Source organism: Belonocnema kinseyi, chromosome 9 (genome assembly GCF_010883055.1).
Source record: "Belonocnema kinseyi isolate 2016_QV_RU_SX_M_011 chromosome 9, B_treatae_v1, whole genome shotgun sequence".
NCBI lineage: Eukaryota > Metazoa > Arthropoda > Insecta > Hymenoptera > Cynipidae > Belonocnema > Belonocnema kinseyi.
Window position 1 is genome coordinate 95,737,890 of NC_046665.1, and position 21,972 is coordinate 95,759,861.

Sequence of the window (21,972 nt, forward strand, 5' to 3'; positions counted from 1 at the left end):
AATTCAGATGGGATAATGGGTTCTCTACCGAATACTAGAACGTGAGGACTAAATCCCGTGGATGAGTGTACACCAGAATTAAATGAAAACATGGCAAATTTTAGCCAAACTTCCCAATTATCAGTAGTGCAGTAGTGCCTGAGATACTGAACGAAAGTATGGTGGCTCCTTTCAAGAGATCCAAGAGACTGGGGGTGAAATGCAGTAGATTTAAGTCTTTTAATTTTAAAAATAGCACAGAGGTCTTGCATAATCTGACTAAGGAAATTGCTGCCTTGTTCAGTTTGAATTATTTGTGGGCAACCGAATCGGTAAATAAAGTTTTCAGCGAATGCAACCGCGATTGTCACAGAATCAACAGCACAATATCCATTTGGATTTTTTCGAAAGATGCCGAAGGTGTTTCTGTTATTCGCATGGGCTGCCTAGTCTTTAAACGGACAAGTTTTTTCCTCTGGCAACTATCGCACGTTTTTATAAAATTCTGAATTTCCTGCCGCATCCCTTGCCAGAAAAAGTTTTCCCTGATTCTCCCATATGTTTTATTAATCCCACTATGACCACCGACTACAGAGTCATGATATTCTTTAATAATTTTTGTCCTATCGTCTTGCGGTGGCACCCTAACCTCACCTGTAAAAACTGTGAGTTTTGTTTCCCCATTTTTAAAGTACTTTTTGAGTAGGAATTAAATCGAGGACCAAGGTACCTGTCAGCCCTTGTATAGCTGATTCGATGTTAAGGAGACTAACTTTTTCGTCATAACTGTTTTTGATAACTAGAAGATAAATCTTTCTGACTTCAGAATTAAAAAACAGTACTTGACCTAACTCTGGTTTCGCGTTGCGTAAATCAGTAAGGGTGAAAGCCCTGGTTTCTAGCAATTCCTGATTTATGTTAGATGTCAAAATACAATCTGCTGAGATAAAGCTTACCAAATTTTCAACACGCATTAACAACTGATCTCTACTTGCCTGAATGAGCGAAGGAGTAATGACTTGCACAGCATGCGGGTCAGGATTGTCTTCTAAAGAGGGGAGTATTGTTGCAGTTCGAACCCTTTTTTCGTCTTCTCCCGTCGTGTCATAGTCAACTCTTCTCTTCTCTGCATATTACCTAACTTCATTTTGTACCAAAGCTGTCACGTGTCCCATTAGACCCTGACGTTTCGCGACCCTCGTACTTTCGTTTGCTATCTTATCATTGACAGCAACGTGATAACCACCCTTTCGGGACTTTCTGCAGTTTGCACAGTCTGTCGGTGGTGCAAAACTGAGGTCGTTTTTCTCATCACCCTCGTAGGACTTCCTGCAGCTTGCACAGCCTGTCGGTGGTGCGCAACTGAGGTCACCCTACTTACTTGTACTGTTATAGTTACTATGTCCTTCCGTCATCGCAGAATCGTCACCACATGGCGTCATGGGCTCTTTGCGGGCGAACAGACGTCCACCTGTTGGTTGGTGCAAATCCCCGTTCTTCTCATCGTCTTGGTCAAGATGTTTCTCGTTAAAGAGATTACGGAAGAAAATTTTTTCAATAGCCGTTTTGACAAGGGAATTGAGGTCCCCTTCACTATCTTTCTCAAGGGGTAAAGACTCCCGGAATGATCTGTCAATCGTGAGAAAAGTCTGATATATATTTTCTTGCTTAGGACCATGATGGACTTGTGATTTAGTATGATAGGAATGGTGCGGATTATGGGACAGGGAATCTTCGTTTGCGTTAACTCTGCCCGGTTTGTACATTATTTCGTAGTCGTATTCACGGAGTTTAATTTTCCAGCGCTTGAGCTTTGAAATTGGATCTTTAAGATTGTAAATCCGTACCAGCGGGCGATGATCAGTAACTAAAATGAATCTCTGGCCGTACAGGTAAGGTTGAAAGTGTGCCACCCCAAAGATTGTTGCGAGAAGCTCTTTCTCAATCATAGAGTAAATAACTTCCGCCTCGTTAAGAGTTCTGAACGTGTAGGCTACAGGGAGAAGATGGGACCCTAATAAATCGCGCCTAAAGTATAATTTGAGGCGTCAGTGGTTACGACAAATTGTTTAGAAAAGTCTGGAAATTGAAGGAGAAGTTCTGAACACAGAATATTACGAAATTTTTTGAAGGCACTTTGCTGGGTTTCCTCCCAAATAAACGGCACACATTTCTTCAGAAGTGAGATCAGGGGCTTCGTGATTTTCGCAAAGTCAAAAATAAAGCGCCTATAGTAACCGACTAACCCTAAAAATTTCTTTATAGCCTTACGTCCTTGAGGCACCGGTAAGTTCGCAACGGCATCGACCTTCTTCGGTTCAGGCTTCACTCCCTCCTGAGAGATTACGTGACCCAACTAAAAAATTTCTTTGCGCAGGAACTGACACTTATCTGGCTCCAAGACCAAATTGGCTGCCTTGAGTCGACTCAGTAAATTCTTAATTTTTAAGGTATGTTCGTACAAGGTGTTCGCGTATATGACAACATCGCCCATATACACGAACATCTCAACTCCCTGCAATCTAACAAGAACTTTATCCATGAGTCTTTAGAACGTGGCTGGCGTATTTTTTAGCCCAAAAGGCATTTGATTGAATTCGTAATGCCCAAGGGGAGTCGAGAAGTCAGTCTTGTGTTTGTAATGAGGATTCATCGGTATTTGATAGAACCCGGATGCCAAATCAAGTACTGAGAAGTACTGAGCTCCACCTGACTGGTCCAGGATTTCTGTGATACGTGGGAGCGGCTAGGCATCACTTATCATCTTCTCATTTAAGCCCCAGTAGTCAATGGCCATGCACCAGCGCCTGTTGCCTTGTGAGTCGTTCTTTTTTGGGATTATCCAAACAGGGGAATTGTACGGAGAATCCGAATTACGTATAACTTTATTTTCGTTAAGTTTATTGATCTGCGTGTTAAGTTCGCCCCTCAGAGCTTCCGGAGGCCTATACATTTTAGCTTTCACGAGGTCTGGGTCTTTAGTCACAATCTTATGGGAGAGAACGTCGGTGCAGCCTAATTTATCACCTGGTACGTGAAATTGATACGCAAATTCGGGGAGGATATGAAGTATACTTCCACGTTCTTTAGAATTTAACCCTTCGAGTTTGAGAGACTTTAATAATTCGCCCATACGTTTTGCGTCAACTGTTTTGCGATCCTTGCCTGCTTCCTCGTGTTTACCTGTACGTGGAGAAGGGGCAACAGTTTTATACTCTTCCAACTCTACGGCTGGCAAACTAAGTACTACCCTTCGCAAATTCTAGTTTATGCAATACAGTTTCACGTAACCGTAGTACTGAGAGGCTAAGAACTCGCCGAGGTAAGTTCTTGGTCCAGCTCGTCTCGCCAGTCTCGTCTAGCATATCCCTCTTGGCGATCAAGATTTTGAATGCGGATTTCAATTAGTTTCTTAGTTATGGCAAGAAGTGTAACAGTATAATGTGTTATAAAGGGCATAAAAACTGTGTCCAACTGAATGCAGCCACTTTTAAAATTTAGGGAGGCTCTATGCTCCTCTAGAAACTCGGTTCGCAGAATACCCTTTCGCCGGATAGAAAAATTTTCGGGGACAATGTGGAAAATCGTAATTTTGTTATATATTTTTTAAGCTACGTTTCCGAATGTTCTAATGAACCCTTTACCGATGCCAGATAAATAAAAGATCGATTTATCGTTTATGACTAAATTATCAATCAAAACACATTGTTTGATTAAATTTAACTCGGATACAGTGTCGCATTATTTATTTATAACCCGGCGACGCGCGGTCTCGCTGAGTTTCGTGCCCGCTAAAAGAATTTTTCGCGCCTGCTTTCGTTTGTCTGTTCACGAATTCTCCTTTCTGCCGTGCCAAGTCGTTCCTACGTTTATAACACCATGCTTGAAGGTGCACGTTGTTCCCGCAATAATCACACTTAATCGATTTTTCACTTTCTAAGGATGCTTGACATGACCTATACTGGTGCCCCATTTGCCCACAATTATAGCACGAACCTCGAAGCCCGTCTACCCGAATTTTCGGACCCTCTTTTCCGGGTATGTGATTAACCCTTCGGTTTCCGAAATACCGAGTTTTATTTTCTGCCCTCGACAGGAGCTGATTCTGCATGACCCTTGCATGGTGACTATCTGCATTGTGGTATTCAATTTTATCTTGGCGGCGCACCGAATCACGCAACCAGAGCTCCCATTTGACGGAAACTGTATAATTGATAACTTCCTCAAGATTACTGAATTCGGGATTTGATACTTTGTTCTCTAATTGGTCATTTAATCCTCGCACGAAGCATTCAATCGCGTTTTGATGGGCCGTTAATTTCATTTCAATAGCTACTGTTTGATTTTGATAACGTCCTTCAAAAGCCTCTAGAATGCGATGTAGAATGGCGCTAACTCGTACGCCGTAAGCCAAGACCGTTTCATAGCGTTTTTTGAAGCCTTTGACAACTTAGCCTACAATTGTGGTATGTTAAGGGCTGGGTAATAAACAGCCTTCAAAACGGAGAGTAAATCCTCCACGGTGTTGATATCTCGGTATAAAAAACACTCACCCGCGTCACCCTGTACTTGAGCGCGTAGCAACTGAGTGAGGAAAGCGCGATTAGCGAGGTGTACGGCTTCAGCTGCGCTTCTGCAATTTTTTTTGTAGCTGGGGAAACTAACGGCTTTGCCCTTTAAGCTAGGAATTCATTATGCCGCGGTTTTTAGATCAACAAACATTCTTGAGTTTCCTGGCCCGGAGTAAACAGAGCTTAAATCGAAAGTCCCATTTAATATGTTACTATTTTTGCTGATTAGAGCATCGAGAACTCTATTAATTGGGGCTATTTGCCTAGGGGGAGTACAATCAAAGAATTCGCGCTACTTTCTTCTTCCTCTACTAATTCCAGCTTATTACCCGCAGCTCGGTCATTACGTTTGCGTCCCCGAGTCAGCATTTTAGACAATTAAAATTTAAAATTATCAAAATTATAAACCTGACCTAAGAGGAATGATACACAGTTGGGATTTTACGCTACGCAAAATTTTAAAATAAAGAAAATCAACAGAAATTTCTTAAGACTCAGAAACATACGATCAGATGACAGAATTGCAATGTCGTTCAACGTATATATTGACGCTGGGTATAGTCTCAGTTTGAATGAAAATGATTGTGAAAAAATATCTTTATTAATAAAGTCGATTAAATAGTATACGCTCTGAAAGTTCTCATTCAATTTCTTCCGTATCAGCTGAAAATAAAAGGCCGGGCTATTTTAAACCAGATTGACTTACCGAGCCATTAGATCCCAATCGAAAATTTACTCTTAGTGACTTTTCCAAAAGAGTATTTTAATGTGGGTCATTGAAATATAAATACATTTAAATATAAAGAAATCTGTTCACTATTTACTTTTATATTTCGAAGGCACATCCTATATACAAACGCTAGAGTTCAGCACCGAAAATTATTTAAAATATTTGGTCATTTGGAATTAAAACGTCATTATAAAAGTAGTAGTTATATCACACCATGTATCGCTCTGTCCTACTTCCGTTCTTCTACAAATAAGTACTCTAAAAAGCTATATTTTTGTTTGTTTGTAATCCCAACTCTGTTTTATATAAAAAGCAAGCGACTTATCAATTTTAACCATGGTGGTGTAGCAGTGAAATTCGGATACATAAATATAAACCACTGATTCACAAAAGATCACCATTTTTGTTTGACACATTTTAATTGTCACACGCGACTGTCTGCGTAGAATCCCGATGAGTACCCTATTTGCCATCTGTTGGTCTTCCCTGGATCTCTGTCTTCCCTGTATATCTCGTCCTCTTGTAGCTGACTAGTCTTCTCGTGGTTGGCTCTTCCTCTGCTTTAATTACTCTTGGTAATTAACGATGCACTAAGACGAAGGTTAGGAGAAAAAAATCCGAGCGTCTTCGACTCTAACATTCGCCCTAAGTCCCAAGAAAAACTGTAATTTAGGAAAACCCGGGCAAACTCAGTGGCGGCTTTTCCTGAATCGTTATTCAAAGTTTATTCTGCAATTGACACGCAAGGTTTCTTAAGCACTGAAGAAATTCCATTGGCGAAATTTACATCGCTCAATTTTCACAATTTCTTGTCCACAAACGCTTATCGTATTTCTATTCACTGGCAGAATCTATATTCAGTTTTCCGCGCAAGATTTAGTTCCCCTTGCACTTCCCGCACCTTTTTATACTACTCGTTGCACAAAGTCACAAAAGTCACTAAGTTCGATGATTGAAATAGACGGTTAGCAAAAAGCACGAGTTTAGCTATCCCACCGCTGTCATCAAATAATGTTACGTATAACCTCAGATATCTAGAATATAGAAGTAAGCCAAGAATAGGTAAACAATTATTTAAAAAACAGAATTCGCTCGTTTATTCAGTTCAATAATATTAAAAAATGCGCAAAAAACAAACTTTTGTCAAACCAAGGGAACCGCCGAAGTTACAAGTATTCGCTTTCTAAGCGAAACAAATCTGCCCCTGGTACTTTTTTGACGAACAAAGCGCAAGCGTCTTGGTGTCGCCTGTCACTTCTACGTAGGTCCCCAAGAGCCTCCAAGTCACACCCTGTTTCTTCTTTGCCCAATTAGCTACATTTTTTAGCTGAGCCAAGGGCGAAAACTAATAAGAGTCCGTCCTCGGATCCCTTCCCTTTTTTTGCTTCCGGGTGCCCTCTTGCCTCGAGTATCCTCCACTGTCAAATTCTCTTCCGGGAAAATTTGGTCAACCTCTCCATCTGGTTATTCTTGGATGCCGTTTGCAAAATTTGTCTTCGGGATCTTCGAGACTAATTTATGATTTTACAGCTATAACCCTATGCAATCGCGAAGGCTCTTACGGCATTTTTCTATTCTATGCCTCCTTACAACTCGACCCTAGAATTCATTTAATGCTCCCTCAGTTGTATGATTCGCAACAATAAAGTTTTTAATAATATAATTATCATCTCTCTATATTGAAAAATAAAAACAGAGCTTTAAATACCTTATTTCTAAAAATTAAAAAAATGAATAAATAGGCCATCTTTACTAGGGTGGTCCAAAAGTGCAATGCAAAATTTGTTTCCATTCTAGAGGGCAAGAAACCCCCATCCCAAAGTTTCTATTTTCGTATAAAGAAACTCCATATTTTTTTCGAATTTCGAATAATAACACGTGCCACCAGAAACTTCAAAATTCCATTTATTAACATAGTGAAATTTTGAATTTTGAAAAAATTGAACTCAGGTTCCAGGGTTTCATCAAAATGTGCCAAGTTTTTCAGGGATTTAAGAGGAGTATCTACGAAATTTGATATTGATATTTGATATTTCAACAAATGCAGATGCTGCCAAAAGATGCATTGTAAAAATGAGGAAACGAATTTTCAATCATAAAGATTAATTTTCTATAAGAGATTCGAATTTAAACCAAAAGTAGCAAAGTTTCTTTTTCACACAGACAATTAATTTATCACCAAAAAATGTTGGTTTCAAAAAAATAGTAAATTTTTTAACCAAAGAGATGAATTTTTAACTAAAATTATGAATTTTTCAACTAGAAAGACGAATTTTAAACAAATAAAGAATCGCCAGTTAGGAAATAAACAAATTTGTCCCAATTCTTAAACTTTTAAGTCAAAAGACTATTTTTCTGTAAAACAGTTATAATTTTCAAATATTTATATGTTGAAAGTGTTATTTTCAATACAAAATTTCAATAATTTCAATGTAATTCGAAATTTAATAATCATTATTTTAATTTTAAACAAAATATTTTATGTTTTTCATCAACTTTAATGTGATAAGTCCAGGGGAAAGTAGGAGACTTAACTAAGCCCGATATTACATGTACTTTTCTTCCTATAAGGTCATTGATTATTATAATGCGCGTTCAAAAATTTTGCTAAATTGATTCATAAAAATTTAGGTGTAAAAATTCAAAGTTCATTATTTAAAAAATATGATTATCTTCGACGGGAATTACAAAATTGTAATAAATGCTATTCATCAATATTAGGTGTAAATTAATTTTTAATAAAAAAAGCTCATTTGAAATAAAGTACTTCAATTTCATTTTCTACCAAAAAATATAAAATTGGTTGAAATCCTATTATAAAAAATTTATTACAGTTTCAGATACAGAACTTATCCCATGGTGTCTTTTATTATTCTATACTAATATTTCGTAACATTCATTAAATATGTATAAAATAGAAAAGATAGGCTTTTCATTTATTCTTTTTCATAAAAAGATAAATAGGCATGCGCCGTGGCGCGCGCAAGATTGCTAGTATTATTTAACTCCTGATACATTTTTTTTAATAGCTGAATTCAAAGATTCTATAAAATAGTATAACGGACATCCTCGAACTCTTTTTGAGAGATAATAAGAAAAGAATATATTTCTGCTAAATAAAATGTTTATTTCTGTGCAGTATTTTGAGGTTAGAATCATTTTTCAACTTTCTGCTATTCTGATAATGTAGGTCTCTGCCATACCGATGCTGCCGGCATTTTATAGCTTAGAAAATAAAATGTTTTAAGAAAATTAAGTATTTGGCTTTATAAACGTAAAATTTCATAATTTATCAAGGACCTAAATATTGCGTAGTGGGACATTTTATTTTCAAAGCAAAATTTCCAATTTTCTAACCTAATACATTAAGATTATGAAAAGTTCAACTTTATATTTAATAATTCCTATTTTCACTTTAAAATTTAACAACTTTATCGCTATTTTTTAATTTTCCGATTTGAAAATTCATATTTTTTGTATATATTATCTTTATCGTTGAAACTATTAAACTAGTTGTTTCTGAATTAAACATTTTTTTATTTTCATTAAAAATTAATTTCTTTAGTTTAAAACTGGAACTATTTTCTTAGTAATCAGTCACTTTCGTGGTACAAATTAATTTTCTTAACTGATAATTTAATGATTTTATCTTTGGTTGAAAATTTATCTTTTTGGTTGAAGATTCAATTATTTGATTAATGTGGTATTCACTTTGTTGAAAAAATCAACTTTTTTAATATAAAATTAATCCTCTGAGATAAAAAAATTCAACTTATTGACTAACTTTTAAATTTAATTGAAAATTTATCCCTTTGGTTTAAATTTTACTATTTAGTAAAAAAAATTTTTTATTTTTTTAATTCAATGTTTCAATTTTTTATTTTTGGTTAAAAATTGATTTTTTTTTTAGTTGAAAATGTACACATTGTTAAAAATTCTTATTTACTGGTAGAAAACTAACTTTTTTGGTTAAAAATCTACCTATTGCTATTGTATTATTCCTATTCGTCTATAACTATTACATTTTTTGTTAAGAATTTTGTTTTTCCCCTTAAGGTACTAGAGCGATCGAAAGAAAAATCCTTTTTAAAAAATACACGCATTATTTTTCCAAATTTTATGTATCAAAATTTTGCAATGAATCTGTATTATCATCAGAAAATAACAGAAATTCTAAACGTCTTTTCCAGGCTAGATGGAGCTATAAATTTTTTTTTTTAATTAAATTTAAAAGTTGAACTTTTAGGGTTGCATATTCAACTTTTTTCTAAAAAAATCGTCTCTTTCGTTTGAAATTCCTCCCTTTTTTTATTAAAGTTCTACTATCATCTGACAATTGCAATTCTTTGCTAGAAGATGTAACTGTTTTTTTTTAAGTTTGTTACATTTCATTTAAAAATTTGACCATTTTGTTGAAAATTCATATTTGTAGAGTTAAAATTTCAAAAATAATTCTTAACTTTTTTATTCAGTTAAAAATTTTACTTTTTTTGAAAATGTAAGAATTTATGTTCATATAAAGAATCATATTTTTTAGTTAGAACAAATAAATAAATTCGACTTTCTTATATGATGATCTTAAATTTCATTTTCCATATTTTTTCAAAAAGATTGTACGTTAAAAATGTTAAAATATATTAAAAACTTGATGTTTAAATATTAATGGTCAGTGAAAGACCCAAGAAAAATCCGGGAATTTCGAAAAAGCAGGTTTTTTCCAACTTAAACCTGATTTAGTAAAGAGTTGGAGCTACTAATTTACTCAAAAAAAAATGTCTACAAATTATTATTTAAGGATTTCACCACATTATTACCTAATTCCCATTTTTTAACACATTTTAATGGCATTTTTGGAACTTGCACCTTTGGGTTAAGCCATTTTGACTGATTTGTTAGAGTTGGTAGAAAAGTAAGAAACCTTATTGAACTATTTAATAGTTTTTTTTTTAATATTAGCATTAAACCACAAATATTAAACAATAAGAAATCATAAAAAATTACCAGTGGAAAAGATTGCAGTTTTCAATTTCATAAGAACGTCACATAAATTCCTCTCTGAAAAAATCTAACAATGCAGGCAATAACTATTTCTGAATATAATATAATATGTACAATCCTATTTAATTAATAAAAGCTTCTTATTTATTCATTCCTTGGAAAAAATAATTTATTTTGTTCTGTAAGACATTCTCTATATATTTTATTAATTTGTATAAAAAAATTTTTTTGAATTTTTTTAATTAACAGTTTATTTTGAACAGAGTGCAACGAGGAAAACAGTCAAGGATGTTTCCGACAACAAAATAAGCTGTTTTTCATCACGATTGTAAGGGGACGAAAATCCCAGAAATGTTTCTCATTCCAGAATTATAAATTGTTTTGTGGAATGGTCCTCCTATCTTTTAAAGTTCTTGAGTTTATTATTTAAAAATCGAACTTAAAGCAGAAAAATATTAGCATGTAATTAGGAACTATCGACTTAAACAAATTTTAATAGATATCTGAAACTGACCTTTTGCGTGCTTAAGCAAGACGCTATTTATTTTAAAATCGTGAGAAAAAAATTGCACTCAAGCTCCGCTGGAATCCGAAACCAGGTCAGTTAGACTTCAGATCAGTCTTTTAGATCCGGAATTCTTCAGAACCTGAGTTCGGATCCCATCAAAGGTTAGAACCAATTTTTTCAAGCTCGTGGGGGCTAAAGCGTAGGCTTTGGACGTAGACTTTTGCGGGTTCGATTCCCGGCCCGCACTCTGGAAGAGTCTCGGTGACCCATGCGGTGAACACTAGCCTAGCAAGGGAGTTGTTCATCACCGGAGAGTCGTGGGACCGGTACCTCTAGAGAAAAAGGTTTTCTCTAAGTACTTAAGGCTGTTGCTCTTGGTGGTTCGGAACCCACCTTAAACTGTAGGTGCCCCTTCCACCACCAAGTAAGTGTGTGGAGGGTGTGTAAAGGAATAGAGAAGGTGTAAGAAAAATGTAAACCCTTAGGGGACACATTAGAAGCTTCCATTCCGTAAATAAAAATGTGTATTAAGGAAATTTTGAATTTTTCTCTCGATTTGCGCTCGATAAAATAATTTTATTGTGCTTGGCGCTCGATAATGTATTTAACTAACATGTGTATGCAGGCCTTTAAAGATCAAAGGTCAAAACCTCGACAACTGTAATTTGGTGATTATGAATTCTCTTTTGTTAAAGCTCCTTGGGCTTCAACGAACATATTCACATCACGAATCGCGTGCTTCGCACTCGATTTTGTCATTATGTTTAACTCTATTTTATTAAATGTATGTTATATTTATTTATGCAGTATTTTTATGGTCTTGTTTTTATAATTAATAAAAAGTTCCAACACTATTAAAAAAGAATGGTCATTAAACATTTTATTGCAATTTGTGTTGTTTTTCTATCAATTTAATTTGTTTATTTTTAAATTTTACTTTTTACGATTCAAACTAAAAATACAATGCAATATTATTATATTATTATATATGAAGTATTATGTATATATTATTGTAGCTTTTGTCCGTTTTCCAAAAAGCTAGTTTGATTATTTTAAAAAAAAATTAACCAGAGCTTACAACAAATTTGTTGATATTTTTGGATTAAGCAACTTTTTCCTTTTGAATTTTTTCGTCTTGTGTCGTTTTACCAAAAATTAATTTGTACTATTTTTAATCTTTTTTTCACGGCTTGGAGAAAATATAATCCCATCTAAAAATTATTGATATACAATTTATAGATTCATTTTGGTTAACAATTTTTGCCCATTCATTTTTTTCGCATCTTGTCTTGATTTTTAAAAAATTAAATATTTTATTTTGAATTTTATTTTTTGCGATTAAAACAAAACTACGCGTGCTATCAAAAAATGATTTTTGATGAATTTCAATAAGCTTTAACTGTTTCACCGCTTGTGATTTTTGTGCAATAAAAATTTATTAAAATTTTTATTTTGAATATCGTTTCTTTTTTAATAAAATAGACAGTAAGTGTCTTATTAAAAATTAATTATAACAACTTTTTAGATCTTTTTTGAGTGCACAATTTTTATTGCTTAATTTTATTCTTATCCTACATAATTTGACCGCACAAATAAATGTCTGATTTTTGATTATTTTTGGTTCGATCAAAGTTTGAATTTTCGATTTTTGGAAAAAATTCAAAAAGTTGTTACAATAATTTTGTAGGGCTTTAAAAAAGCAGCCTATTTCTATGCTGGACTTTTTTCATTCCGTGCGCTGTTTGGCTTAAAGTTTCGTTTCGTTTTTTTAATGTTGTTTAATGTTTCCATAAAATTATGTTCCAAAGCACAATCCAATCGCATTAGCCTTTCAAGATTTATATTATCAAGAAGTTGATCTGGTCTCTCTGTAGCTTAATGGTTAAAAGTATCAGACTGGCAGTCCGTAATACCTGGGTTTGGATTCCAGCGGAGATTGAGAGCAATTTATTCACAATTTACAAATAAGAATCAATATTAAGAAAATATTTATTATAGACCCGTGGAGAAAATAAAATTAAGATTAAATTATTTTATACTTAATTACGTACAATATTCAGAAACTGTAGACCCTTAGAAGACAGGGATCTAAGGTACAGGTTTTGTTGAAATTTTGTTAAAGAATTTTGAGTTCAAAAAATAAATATCTGAAAGTGAAGAACATAAACCATTTGAGCATACAGAATTGAGCCATTCTATGTCTTTGGTAATCTTCTTACAATTTCTATTTTAATTGGTTTAAGTGGATGAGATATGATTTCCGCTTTTTGCCTAATGTTTTTGATTGGTTCGATGTGCTTCTTCCTTATAATAAATTTAAGAAGAATTCTCGCTAAAGCAGTTTTCATCTCCATTATGGCATGTAGAGAACCTAAAAAAATCATTTTTAATGAGTAAAATATGAGCCTGACGTAAAAAGAAATGTTGTTTTTTCTAATTTTAATCAGATATAAACCTATACAGTTTCTTGGTCCTCCACTGAAGGGCAAATAACAGTATGGATTCCGTTTCGCGACTTCTTCTGGAAGAAATCTATCAGGATCAAATTTCAGTGGATCAGGCCAATATTTTTCATCACGATGTATTTTTGCTATAGAGCAGAAAGCCGTACAACCTTTCGGCATTGTGTAGCCTCCTGAAAATAAAATTTCTGGTTCAATAAACAATGATACGATATTTTAGTAAAAGTCTCTAATAAATGAAACGATGACCAACCAACATCAAGATCCTCTTCTACTTTTCGTAAAACGAATGCTACGGGTGGAAAGAGCCTCATTGACTCTTGAATCATTCTTTCTGTGTATCTCATTTCTCTTAAGTCATCAATCGTAATCAAAACATTTTCTGGAATCACGTCACCGTAAATATGCTTCAACTCCTGATATACTTTTTCCTAAACACAATCAGGCATCAGTTACTATTTACGATACTTAAATTGTCGATTGCTCTCATTTTTGAATTTTAAATACCTCAATTTAAATAGTTCAATTATGAAAGTTTGATTGTTTAATTTAAAATGAGTTAGTTGAATAATTATAAATACACTAGACTTTCGATTTAAGCACCGGTTTGGGTCTGACCTTGGCTTGAATAGAAAGTTTTCGAACGTTAATAGTCAGGGCCTTGTCGTGATTTTTCGCAACGTGATGCAGTTGCAGCCAAGTTGTTGGGATACTGCGCTTAATCTCTATGCTACTATTTAGTTTAGGGTGACTGGCCGCGTATAACCCCACCTATCGGCACCGAGGCGCCTCTCATCTATTGGTGCCAATTCCTTGCAAACCATAAATCAAAAGAGCTTAAATCGAAATTCTAGTGGGTCTGTTTTTCCTTGTTGAATTATGGTAGTATTCTACTTTGAAACGCTAAAAAAAAAACTATTTTTTTACATTTTTTCTGAGATTATTAAAAGTAATATTGACATAGGATTTATTAGTTTTAATGTATACGCTCTTTGAAATACATAAACAAATCTTTTCCATTCATTCTATTAATTTTTGATACATAAAAACATCAGTCAAAGTCAACTCCTCAAAATGTAGGTAGGTCCGCCATGTTGAAAATTTGTATTTGTTCATTCAATTTGTATTTATTTTAAAATACGAATCTTATTTAGCTTAAAATATTAATTATTCATTTATTTTATGAATTCATCTTTATGGTTAAAAATTCAGGTATATTTTGACGAAAAAAATATAGCCACTAAAATTGCATAAGCGGTGGGAGGGGGGAGGAGCCAAAACTTACGGTTCTTTACAAAAGAGAGGTCATTTGTTTTATACAATTGCATGACTTTAAAACTTCAGTATAATGACATTTATGGTGATGATACTTATTGAAATAAACAATTGTTTATTTCGTAGGAATTCCTATTTAAATTTGATTATCTTACCTGTACGTCAGGGTGGTGTGCCAACATCAACAATGCAAACTGAAGACCAACTGACACTGTGTCATACGCCTGTATTGCACAAAAATGTTTTATGATATTAAAGAAGTATTTTTTGTTTTATCTTCAAAATTAGAAGTTTCAATAAGATGCAAATCGTGTACTTACTGCCATTACCATGAAGTTCACCTCGTCACAAATTTGTTGATCAGAGAATTTCTGTTTATCTTGTAGGTCTAAGAGTAATTCCAAGAACCCTTCTCTTTGATTCTTAATTTTATCTGAAAAATAACCTGTTAATAACCCATAAATTGACGCCTCCATTCTATACCGTTCTACGTCGCGTTTAGGCGGAGTCAGTCAGAGCATATAGGACCTCAAGCTATACATCGCACAGTAGTACGAATATCACGACTCTGGACAAATTTTTTTTTCCGACTATAATTTTTATTTTATTCACACGGTTTTTTAAAGCATTAAAACTGATGAAAATTCACATGATCTTATCAGAGAATATATTTAAATTGAGGCTATCTTGTTTTTTTATTTCTTGACAAAAATGCAAAAAAAAATTTTTTTAATTTTGAAGAGTACCATTTTGAAGACAATATTCATATTCATTCCCAAATGCCCATAATGAGTAGAGGAGCTATCCAGTACGATTTTCCAGTACCGTAGGCTCAATTATAAAATGTTTTTAATTTGTTATAAACAAATAAGTGGATGAAAATGATTTCATATGATTTCGCGGTGCATGGTCCCTTGATTCTCAATGGATTTTCTCAATTGATCAACAAAAATAATTTTTGTGTCATACCCGTGAGGATTCATGATTAACGAATCATTATTATAAACAAATAAAGAAACCAATTTTTGGCGTCAGCTTTTGCTGACGAAAAGAATAGTCATTTTCCATGGAATTAGCTCCACAGAGCTCGTCAATGAATCTCAGTTATTATATCTGCTCATATAATAACAATTCGCAATTGTTCAAACGATCTTAGATAACAATTGCATTATTTAGCTATTTTTCGTTACACAAACTCCGTTCTTTGGATGTTTTTAATTTTAAAGGATTGATCTTCAAATAAAATTAAGGGATTTGGATGAATAATAACAACTGAAATTGTTATAAACAATTTCAGGAACACTTAATCATTCTTTCTATTCGTCATGGAATGAATAGCGTTTTTCACCCAGAATCAACTGCAGATTACTAATTGATGATACCCATTCATTATTTTCGATCATCCGATAGCAATTATTGATTATTTAAAGAAATGTAATAAACAAATACACAGTTTGAACATTTTGCGATGTTCTTACTTCGTTTTTAGAACTGGATTAACTATTAATGACTAATTTTTGTAACCCAATTGTTATCGGCAGGAACAATTTCATGAGAATAATATTAATATTAATTCGATAGGCACATGAAACTTTACGTCTGTTTCAAAAGTAAAACTTTTGCTTCTGGATGCAGTGGTGTTTCTAGCTTAACGAACTCACTTCTCAGACTTGATACTAGGCAGTCTGATAAGTCCATGAAAAATGAAACACGGAGACATTTTTTTGGCCAAAGTCGGTTTTATTTTTCAACATACTCTCCTTTTAGGTCGATACAGCGAGTCCAACGATTTTCTAACTTTTTGATACCGTCCGAAAAGTACTCGATCGGAAGGTCTCCAAAATACGCCTGAGTTTCAGCTATGAGCTCCTCATTTGAGTAAAAACTCTTACCGGTGAGCCATCTCTTCAGGTTAGAGAACAAGTAATAGTCGCTGGGGACCAGGTCTGGTGAATACGGTGGCAGGGGTACCAATTCGAAGCCGATTTCATGCAATTTTGCTTGTACAACTAAGCATGAATGAACAGGCGTATTGTCGTGATGATAAAGCGGTTTTTTCTTCTTCAAATGCGGTCGTTTTTCGACGATTTCTATTTTCAATCGGTCCAATAATGATGAATAGTATGCTCCGGTTATGGTTTTACCTTTTTCAAGATAGTCCACGAATATTATGCCACGTGCATCCCAAAATACGCAGGCCATAACCTTTCCGACCTATTGTTGCGTTTTTGGACGCTCCAGAGCACTTTGGCCCGGTGGAACCCACTGTTTTTACTGTTGCGTTGACTCAGGAGTGTAGTAGTGGATCCAGGTTTCATCCATGGTTATGAATCAGCGCAAAAACTCGGTTGGCTTACGCGAAAATAATGCCAAATTGCCCACACGTTCCAATGATATGCCTACAGCATTAGCTAGCTCCCTCAATTTCACTTTGGGATCATTCAACATCATATCATGGATTTTTTCGACATTTTCTGGTGTAGTGACCTCTTTTGGGCGCCCAGATCGTTCAGCATCAACTGTGCTCGTACGGCCACAACGAAACTCGGTAAAAACTTATGAATCATTCCAATCGACAGTGCAGAGTCCGGGTAATACTTATCCAGCTTGGCCTTGGTCTCGGATATCGTTTTGTTGCGAAGATAGTAGTGTTTGATCAAAACTCGAAACTCAGATCTTTCCATATTAAAAAAAACTCGGAGGTTAGTCGCTTCTCAATGCTGTAACTTGTAAATGTGTAAACATAAATGGCTAAAGTTTTGACAGCCGTCATTTGAAGGATCAAGCTCGAAGAAAATGGTTCACATTAGTGAATACTAATGCCATCTCTTAGAATTTGCAGGTACTTATCAGACTGCCTAGTAAATAAAGCTCAGAAAAGAATAGGAGATAATTCAATAAATGTGTGCTAGTGTCGATGCGACTTGTCTTCCTTGTATTATTCTCTCTGCATCAACTGAAATCTTTATTTTTGGCTTCCTGAGCCTCTTCCGATAATTGTCCGATTGGAATGACGAAGGAGTCTTTTATTTTGGCTCCATGGATCAACAATTTGTGTAGTAATGCAGGCATGAAATACCAATTGTATATCTGAAAGAGCAGGTTGGCGGTTTCAAGAGCATGTTTGTGAAATTTTTTGGTGTCAATGGCTCTACCGGATTCTAGGACTTGTAAGACTATATACATATTCGTCAGGATTTCTTCGTCAAAACCGGTGATTTCGGAAATAATGTTATAATTTTCAAAGAATTTTCTGGCGGTATTCCCATCGTTGGAAAAACCAGCGCATCCATTGACTTAAGACTTGCAACCTCAGTTTGAACGCTGCTTCATTTTCTGCTCTTTCTAACACTATCCGTATATTATTTATTTCGCTTGGTTTCGACCCGCAAATGATACAATTAGCAGCAGAAGAAGAACCGGTGATATGTCGGCATACTTGTCCATCTATCATTGTCCCGATTAGTTCATGCTCCACATAATACGTCGTTTTATCAATTTCGTTCTCGCTTTTCTTTAATATTTTCATTTGATTGTAAACGTTTCCGAATTCGAGTAAAATTTTCTCTTCAGATTCTTTGACATGCTCGCACATAATTGGCAAGCAATGTTTCGGTGAACAAGGTCGGGGGTTCTCTCAAACCATTGAAATTGACGGATCATCCAAACATTGAAGGCGGAGAGGGACCAAAGACATCGAAAAAAGGTTTCATCTGAACTTTTAGAATCTTCAAATCGCTGTTTATAAGGATTGAGTCCGAAAGTTTCATCACCACTGAATTTTGATGTCATTTTCAAATGCCTCTTACATTCGGGTGGTTCAACATCTTCACGTTTTAGTAGTCTGACAGCAGTATGATTCAAAAGGTTTTGTAGTTGAATAGTGGCTTCTGCTTCAGCGAAGGCGAAGCCACGAATCAGACTACGAGCACGAACTAGATTTTACCGGTTGAATGCGAGCTTAAACTGGATTTTTCCGGTTGAGTATGAGCTTAAACTGGATTTTTTTGGACAAAGTGTGTATTTGCTTATTACACATGTTAAAATAATCAGCAATTGTTATCAAATGATCGAAAATAATAAATGGGTATCATCAATGAGTGATCTGGAATTGATTCTGGGTGAAAAACGCTATTCATTTCATGTCAAATCGGAAAGATGAGTAATTGTTCATGAAATTGTTGATACCAATGGCAGTTGTTATAATTCATCCAAATCCTGAAACATTATTCAAATATCAGTCATCTAAAATTAAAAACATCCAAAGAACGGAGTTTGTGTAACGACAAATAGCCGAATAATGCAATTGTTAACTAAGATCGTTTGAACAATTGCGAATTGTTATTATATGAGCAGATATGATAACCGGGTATCATTCACGAGCTTTATGGAGCTAATTCCATAGAAAATGACTATTCTTTTCGTTACCAATATCTGAAGCCAAAAATTGTTTTCCTCATTTGTTTATAATAATGATTGTTTATTTATGAATCCTTACGTGTATGAAACAAAAATTATTTTTGTTGGTCAATTCAGGAAATCAAGTGAGAATCAAGGGACCATACACCGTAAAACTATATGAAACCATTTTCATCCACTTATTTGTTTATAAAAAATTAAATACATTTTTTAATTATTCTGCGGTACTGGAAAATTATACTGGATAGTTCCTCCACTCATTCTGGGTATTTTAGAATGAATCTGAATATTCTCTTGAAAATGGTACGCTTCAAAATTCAAAACAAATTTTGTTTTCATTTTTGTCATGAAATAAAAAAAATAGAGCCTCAATTTGAATCGTATCAAAACTGTAGTCGGAAAATCAATTTGTCAAGCGTCGTGATTTTCTTCCCACTGTGCAGCGTCTAAACGCAACGCAAATCTGTGCACCGCCTAAATTTCAAGTAGAGTTGCATGGCTTAAACGCGTCCATGTTATTATTCACAAATCATATACCTTTATGTATTTTTATCATATAATTTTATTTTTACCCTTTTTAACTTCACCATGTTTTTCGAATTCATTTTTCTTCTTTGCAATTATCTAAAAAAAGATGAAAAAGAAATATATTTCGATGTGGAATTAGTTTAATTTATTTACAAATTTACATGTAATATGTTGTGCATTGCTTACAGTATGTGATATGCGGTGCATTCCTTTAATACTTCTGTAAAAATCGTTGGACATTTTGGTTAAATTGAAAATTTTATCAGGATGTAACCAAGGCCTGAAACCTCGCTGCATTATCAATTCGAAGACTCTGTGAATAATTAATTACAATAAAATAAGAGGATTAAGATCACGTAACGCTCACCAGATTCCTACCTTAAGGGCCGTCTATAAACTACGTTACAAGTTTTTAGCTACCCCCCCCCACCTCCTATTGGAATGTAGCCTTTGTCTGAATATGCATTTTAAGCCATTTTAAGCTGGTGTGTTCGTAAATTGAGACCAAAACAGTGAAATTTAAACAAAAACTACCCAACTACGACAATGATAATGTGGAACTTTACAGTCTCAAAGTAAAAGGAAACTCGAATTGAAATCGGTTCGGTTAAGGAGCTGGATAAAAATTCAATTTTGAATTTGAAAAAAACGTACGGTAGGGAATTGAATTTTCCTGCCCAAGGAGAAGGTTAGTTACGACCTAAACGTGGGGAGGAAAGCCTAAGTAGTACCCCATATGTAGCGACGACCTTGAAGCAGCAACGATGAAGACCCTAAATAGGTAGGAGTTCGTGGTTAGTAAAATAGAAGTATAAGCTAGAAGTCGACTAAGACGCGGATGTGGGGTGGCTCTCGACTTTTAAAACAGTCCCCTAACCCCAGACGTTAACTGCGGCCCCAAGGCTGACGGTTACTAGTGTATACGGAGATGCACACGGTGTCAAGCAATACCGCTGAAATGCAGCTGACAAACATCACAGGTTTAGATGTTTCAGCGATCTTAAAAAGGGCAAGTAAGTGGAAAATTCCAGGTCCGAACATGGTGCATAACTTCTGGTTTTCCAAAAATTTATAAATGTCTTACAGCTATCATTGCAGACAAGGTATACGATCTGCAAAGCGAATCGAGACTACACACCCTTAAATTTGTCCTCAGATGTAGTCTTGGCTATAAGGGCCGAAACCATAGAGGAATAAGAAATGCAATGGAGATAGAAAGCTATCCTCGGAGAGCACCCCAAAACGTGTAGATAAACATGAAGTGTATACTGAAGCATCCAATATTTGGCTAAGAAAGGCTGTTCTGTATCCAGAGTCGGAAGGATTCGTCATTGCGTCATTGTGATACAGGACAAGGTTGTCAGCACCAGGAATGATCGCAAACATGTGTTATATCAAGACGTAGTTAACAGGTGCCCATTATGTGGAGATCATCCTATATTGGGATGTCACTATCCGAACAGATCATTATATCTGGGCCAATCGACCTGACTTCATGATGTGAGAAAAAAAGTGTAAGAGTTAACATCATCGCCATTGCTTGTCCACTTAAACGAAAAGTGAAGTCAACCTACGAGGGCCAAAGTCGGTTTTATTTTTCAACATACTCTCCTTTTAGGTCGATACAGCGAGTCCAACGATTTTCTAACTTTTTGATACCGTCCGAAAAGTACTCGATCGGAAGGTCTCCAAAATACGCCTCAGTTTCAGCTATGAGCTCCTCATTTGAGTAAAAACGCTTACCGGTGAGCCATCTCTTCAGGTTAGGGAACAAGTAATAGTCGCTGGGGGCCAGGTCTGGTAAATACGATGGTTGAGGAACCAATTCGAAGCCGATTTCATGCAATTTTGCTTGTGCAACTAAGCATGAATGAACAGGCGCATTGTCGTGATGATAAAGCGGCTTTTTCTTCTTCAAATGCGGTCGTTTTTCGGCGATTTCGATTTTCAATCGGTCCAATAATGATGAATAGTATGCTCCGGTTATTTTTTTACCTTTTTCAAGATAGTCCACGAATATTATGCCATTTGCATCCCAAAAGACGGAGGCCATAACCTTTCCGACCCATTGTTGCGTTTTTGGACGCTTCGGAGCACTTTGGCCCGGTGGAACCCACTGTTTTGCCTGTTGCGTTGACTCAGGAGTGTAGTAGTGGATCCAGATTTCATCCATGGTTATGAATCGGCGCAAAAACTCGGTCGGCTTACGCGAAAATAATGCCAAATTCTGCTGGGAAGTTGTCACACGAATTCGTTTTTGGTCCACTGTGAGCAAACACGGCCTACAGCATTAGCTACCTCTCTCAATTTCAATTTGGGATCATTCAACATCATATCATGGATTTTTTCGACATTTTCTGGTGTAGTGACCCCTTTTGGGCGCCCAAATCGTTCAGCATGAACTGTGCTCGTACGGCCACAACGAAACTCGGTAAACCACTTATGATTCGTTCCAATCGACGGTGCAGAGTCCGGGTAATACTTATCCAGCTTGGCCTTGGT

The 21,972-nt window shown here is 35.2% G+C and overlaps 1 protein-coding gene across 1 annotated transcript in view; it reads right to left on the reverse strand.

Annotated features, from left to right (window-relative positions):
* Nucleotides 1–12,312: 12,312 nt before the first annotated feature.
* The window catches only part of LOC117180181 (cytochrome P450 4C1-like), a 14,209-nt gene continuing 4,549 nt past the window's right edge, over nt 12,313–21,972 (reverse strand). Inside the window, exons 6-12 of the mRNA XM_033372544.1 lie at nt 19,657–19,783; nt 19,515–19,566; nt 14,844–14,956; nt 14,679–14,747; nt 13,502–13,679; nt 13,242–13,421; nt 12,313–13,157 (exon numbers count right to left, since the gene is read on the reverse strand). Coding sequence (XP_033228435.1) covers nt 12,982–13,157; nt 13,242–13,421; nt 13,502–13,679; nt 14,679–14,747; nt 14,844–14,956; nt 19,515–19,566; nt 19,657–19,783 — 895 coding nt within the window. The 3' untranslated portion in view covers nt 12,313–12,981. The remainder of the gene's footprint in view (nt 13,158–13,241; nt 13,422–13,501; nt 13,680–14,678; nt 14,748–14,843; nt 14,957–19,514; nt 19,567–19,656; nt 19,784–21,972) is intronic.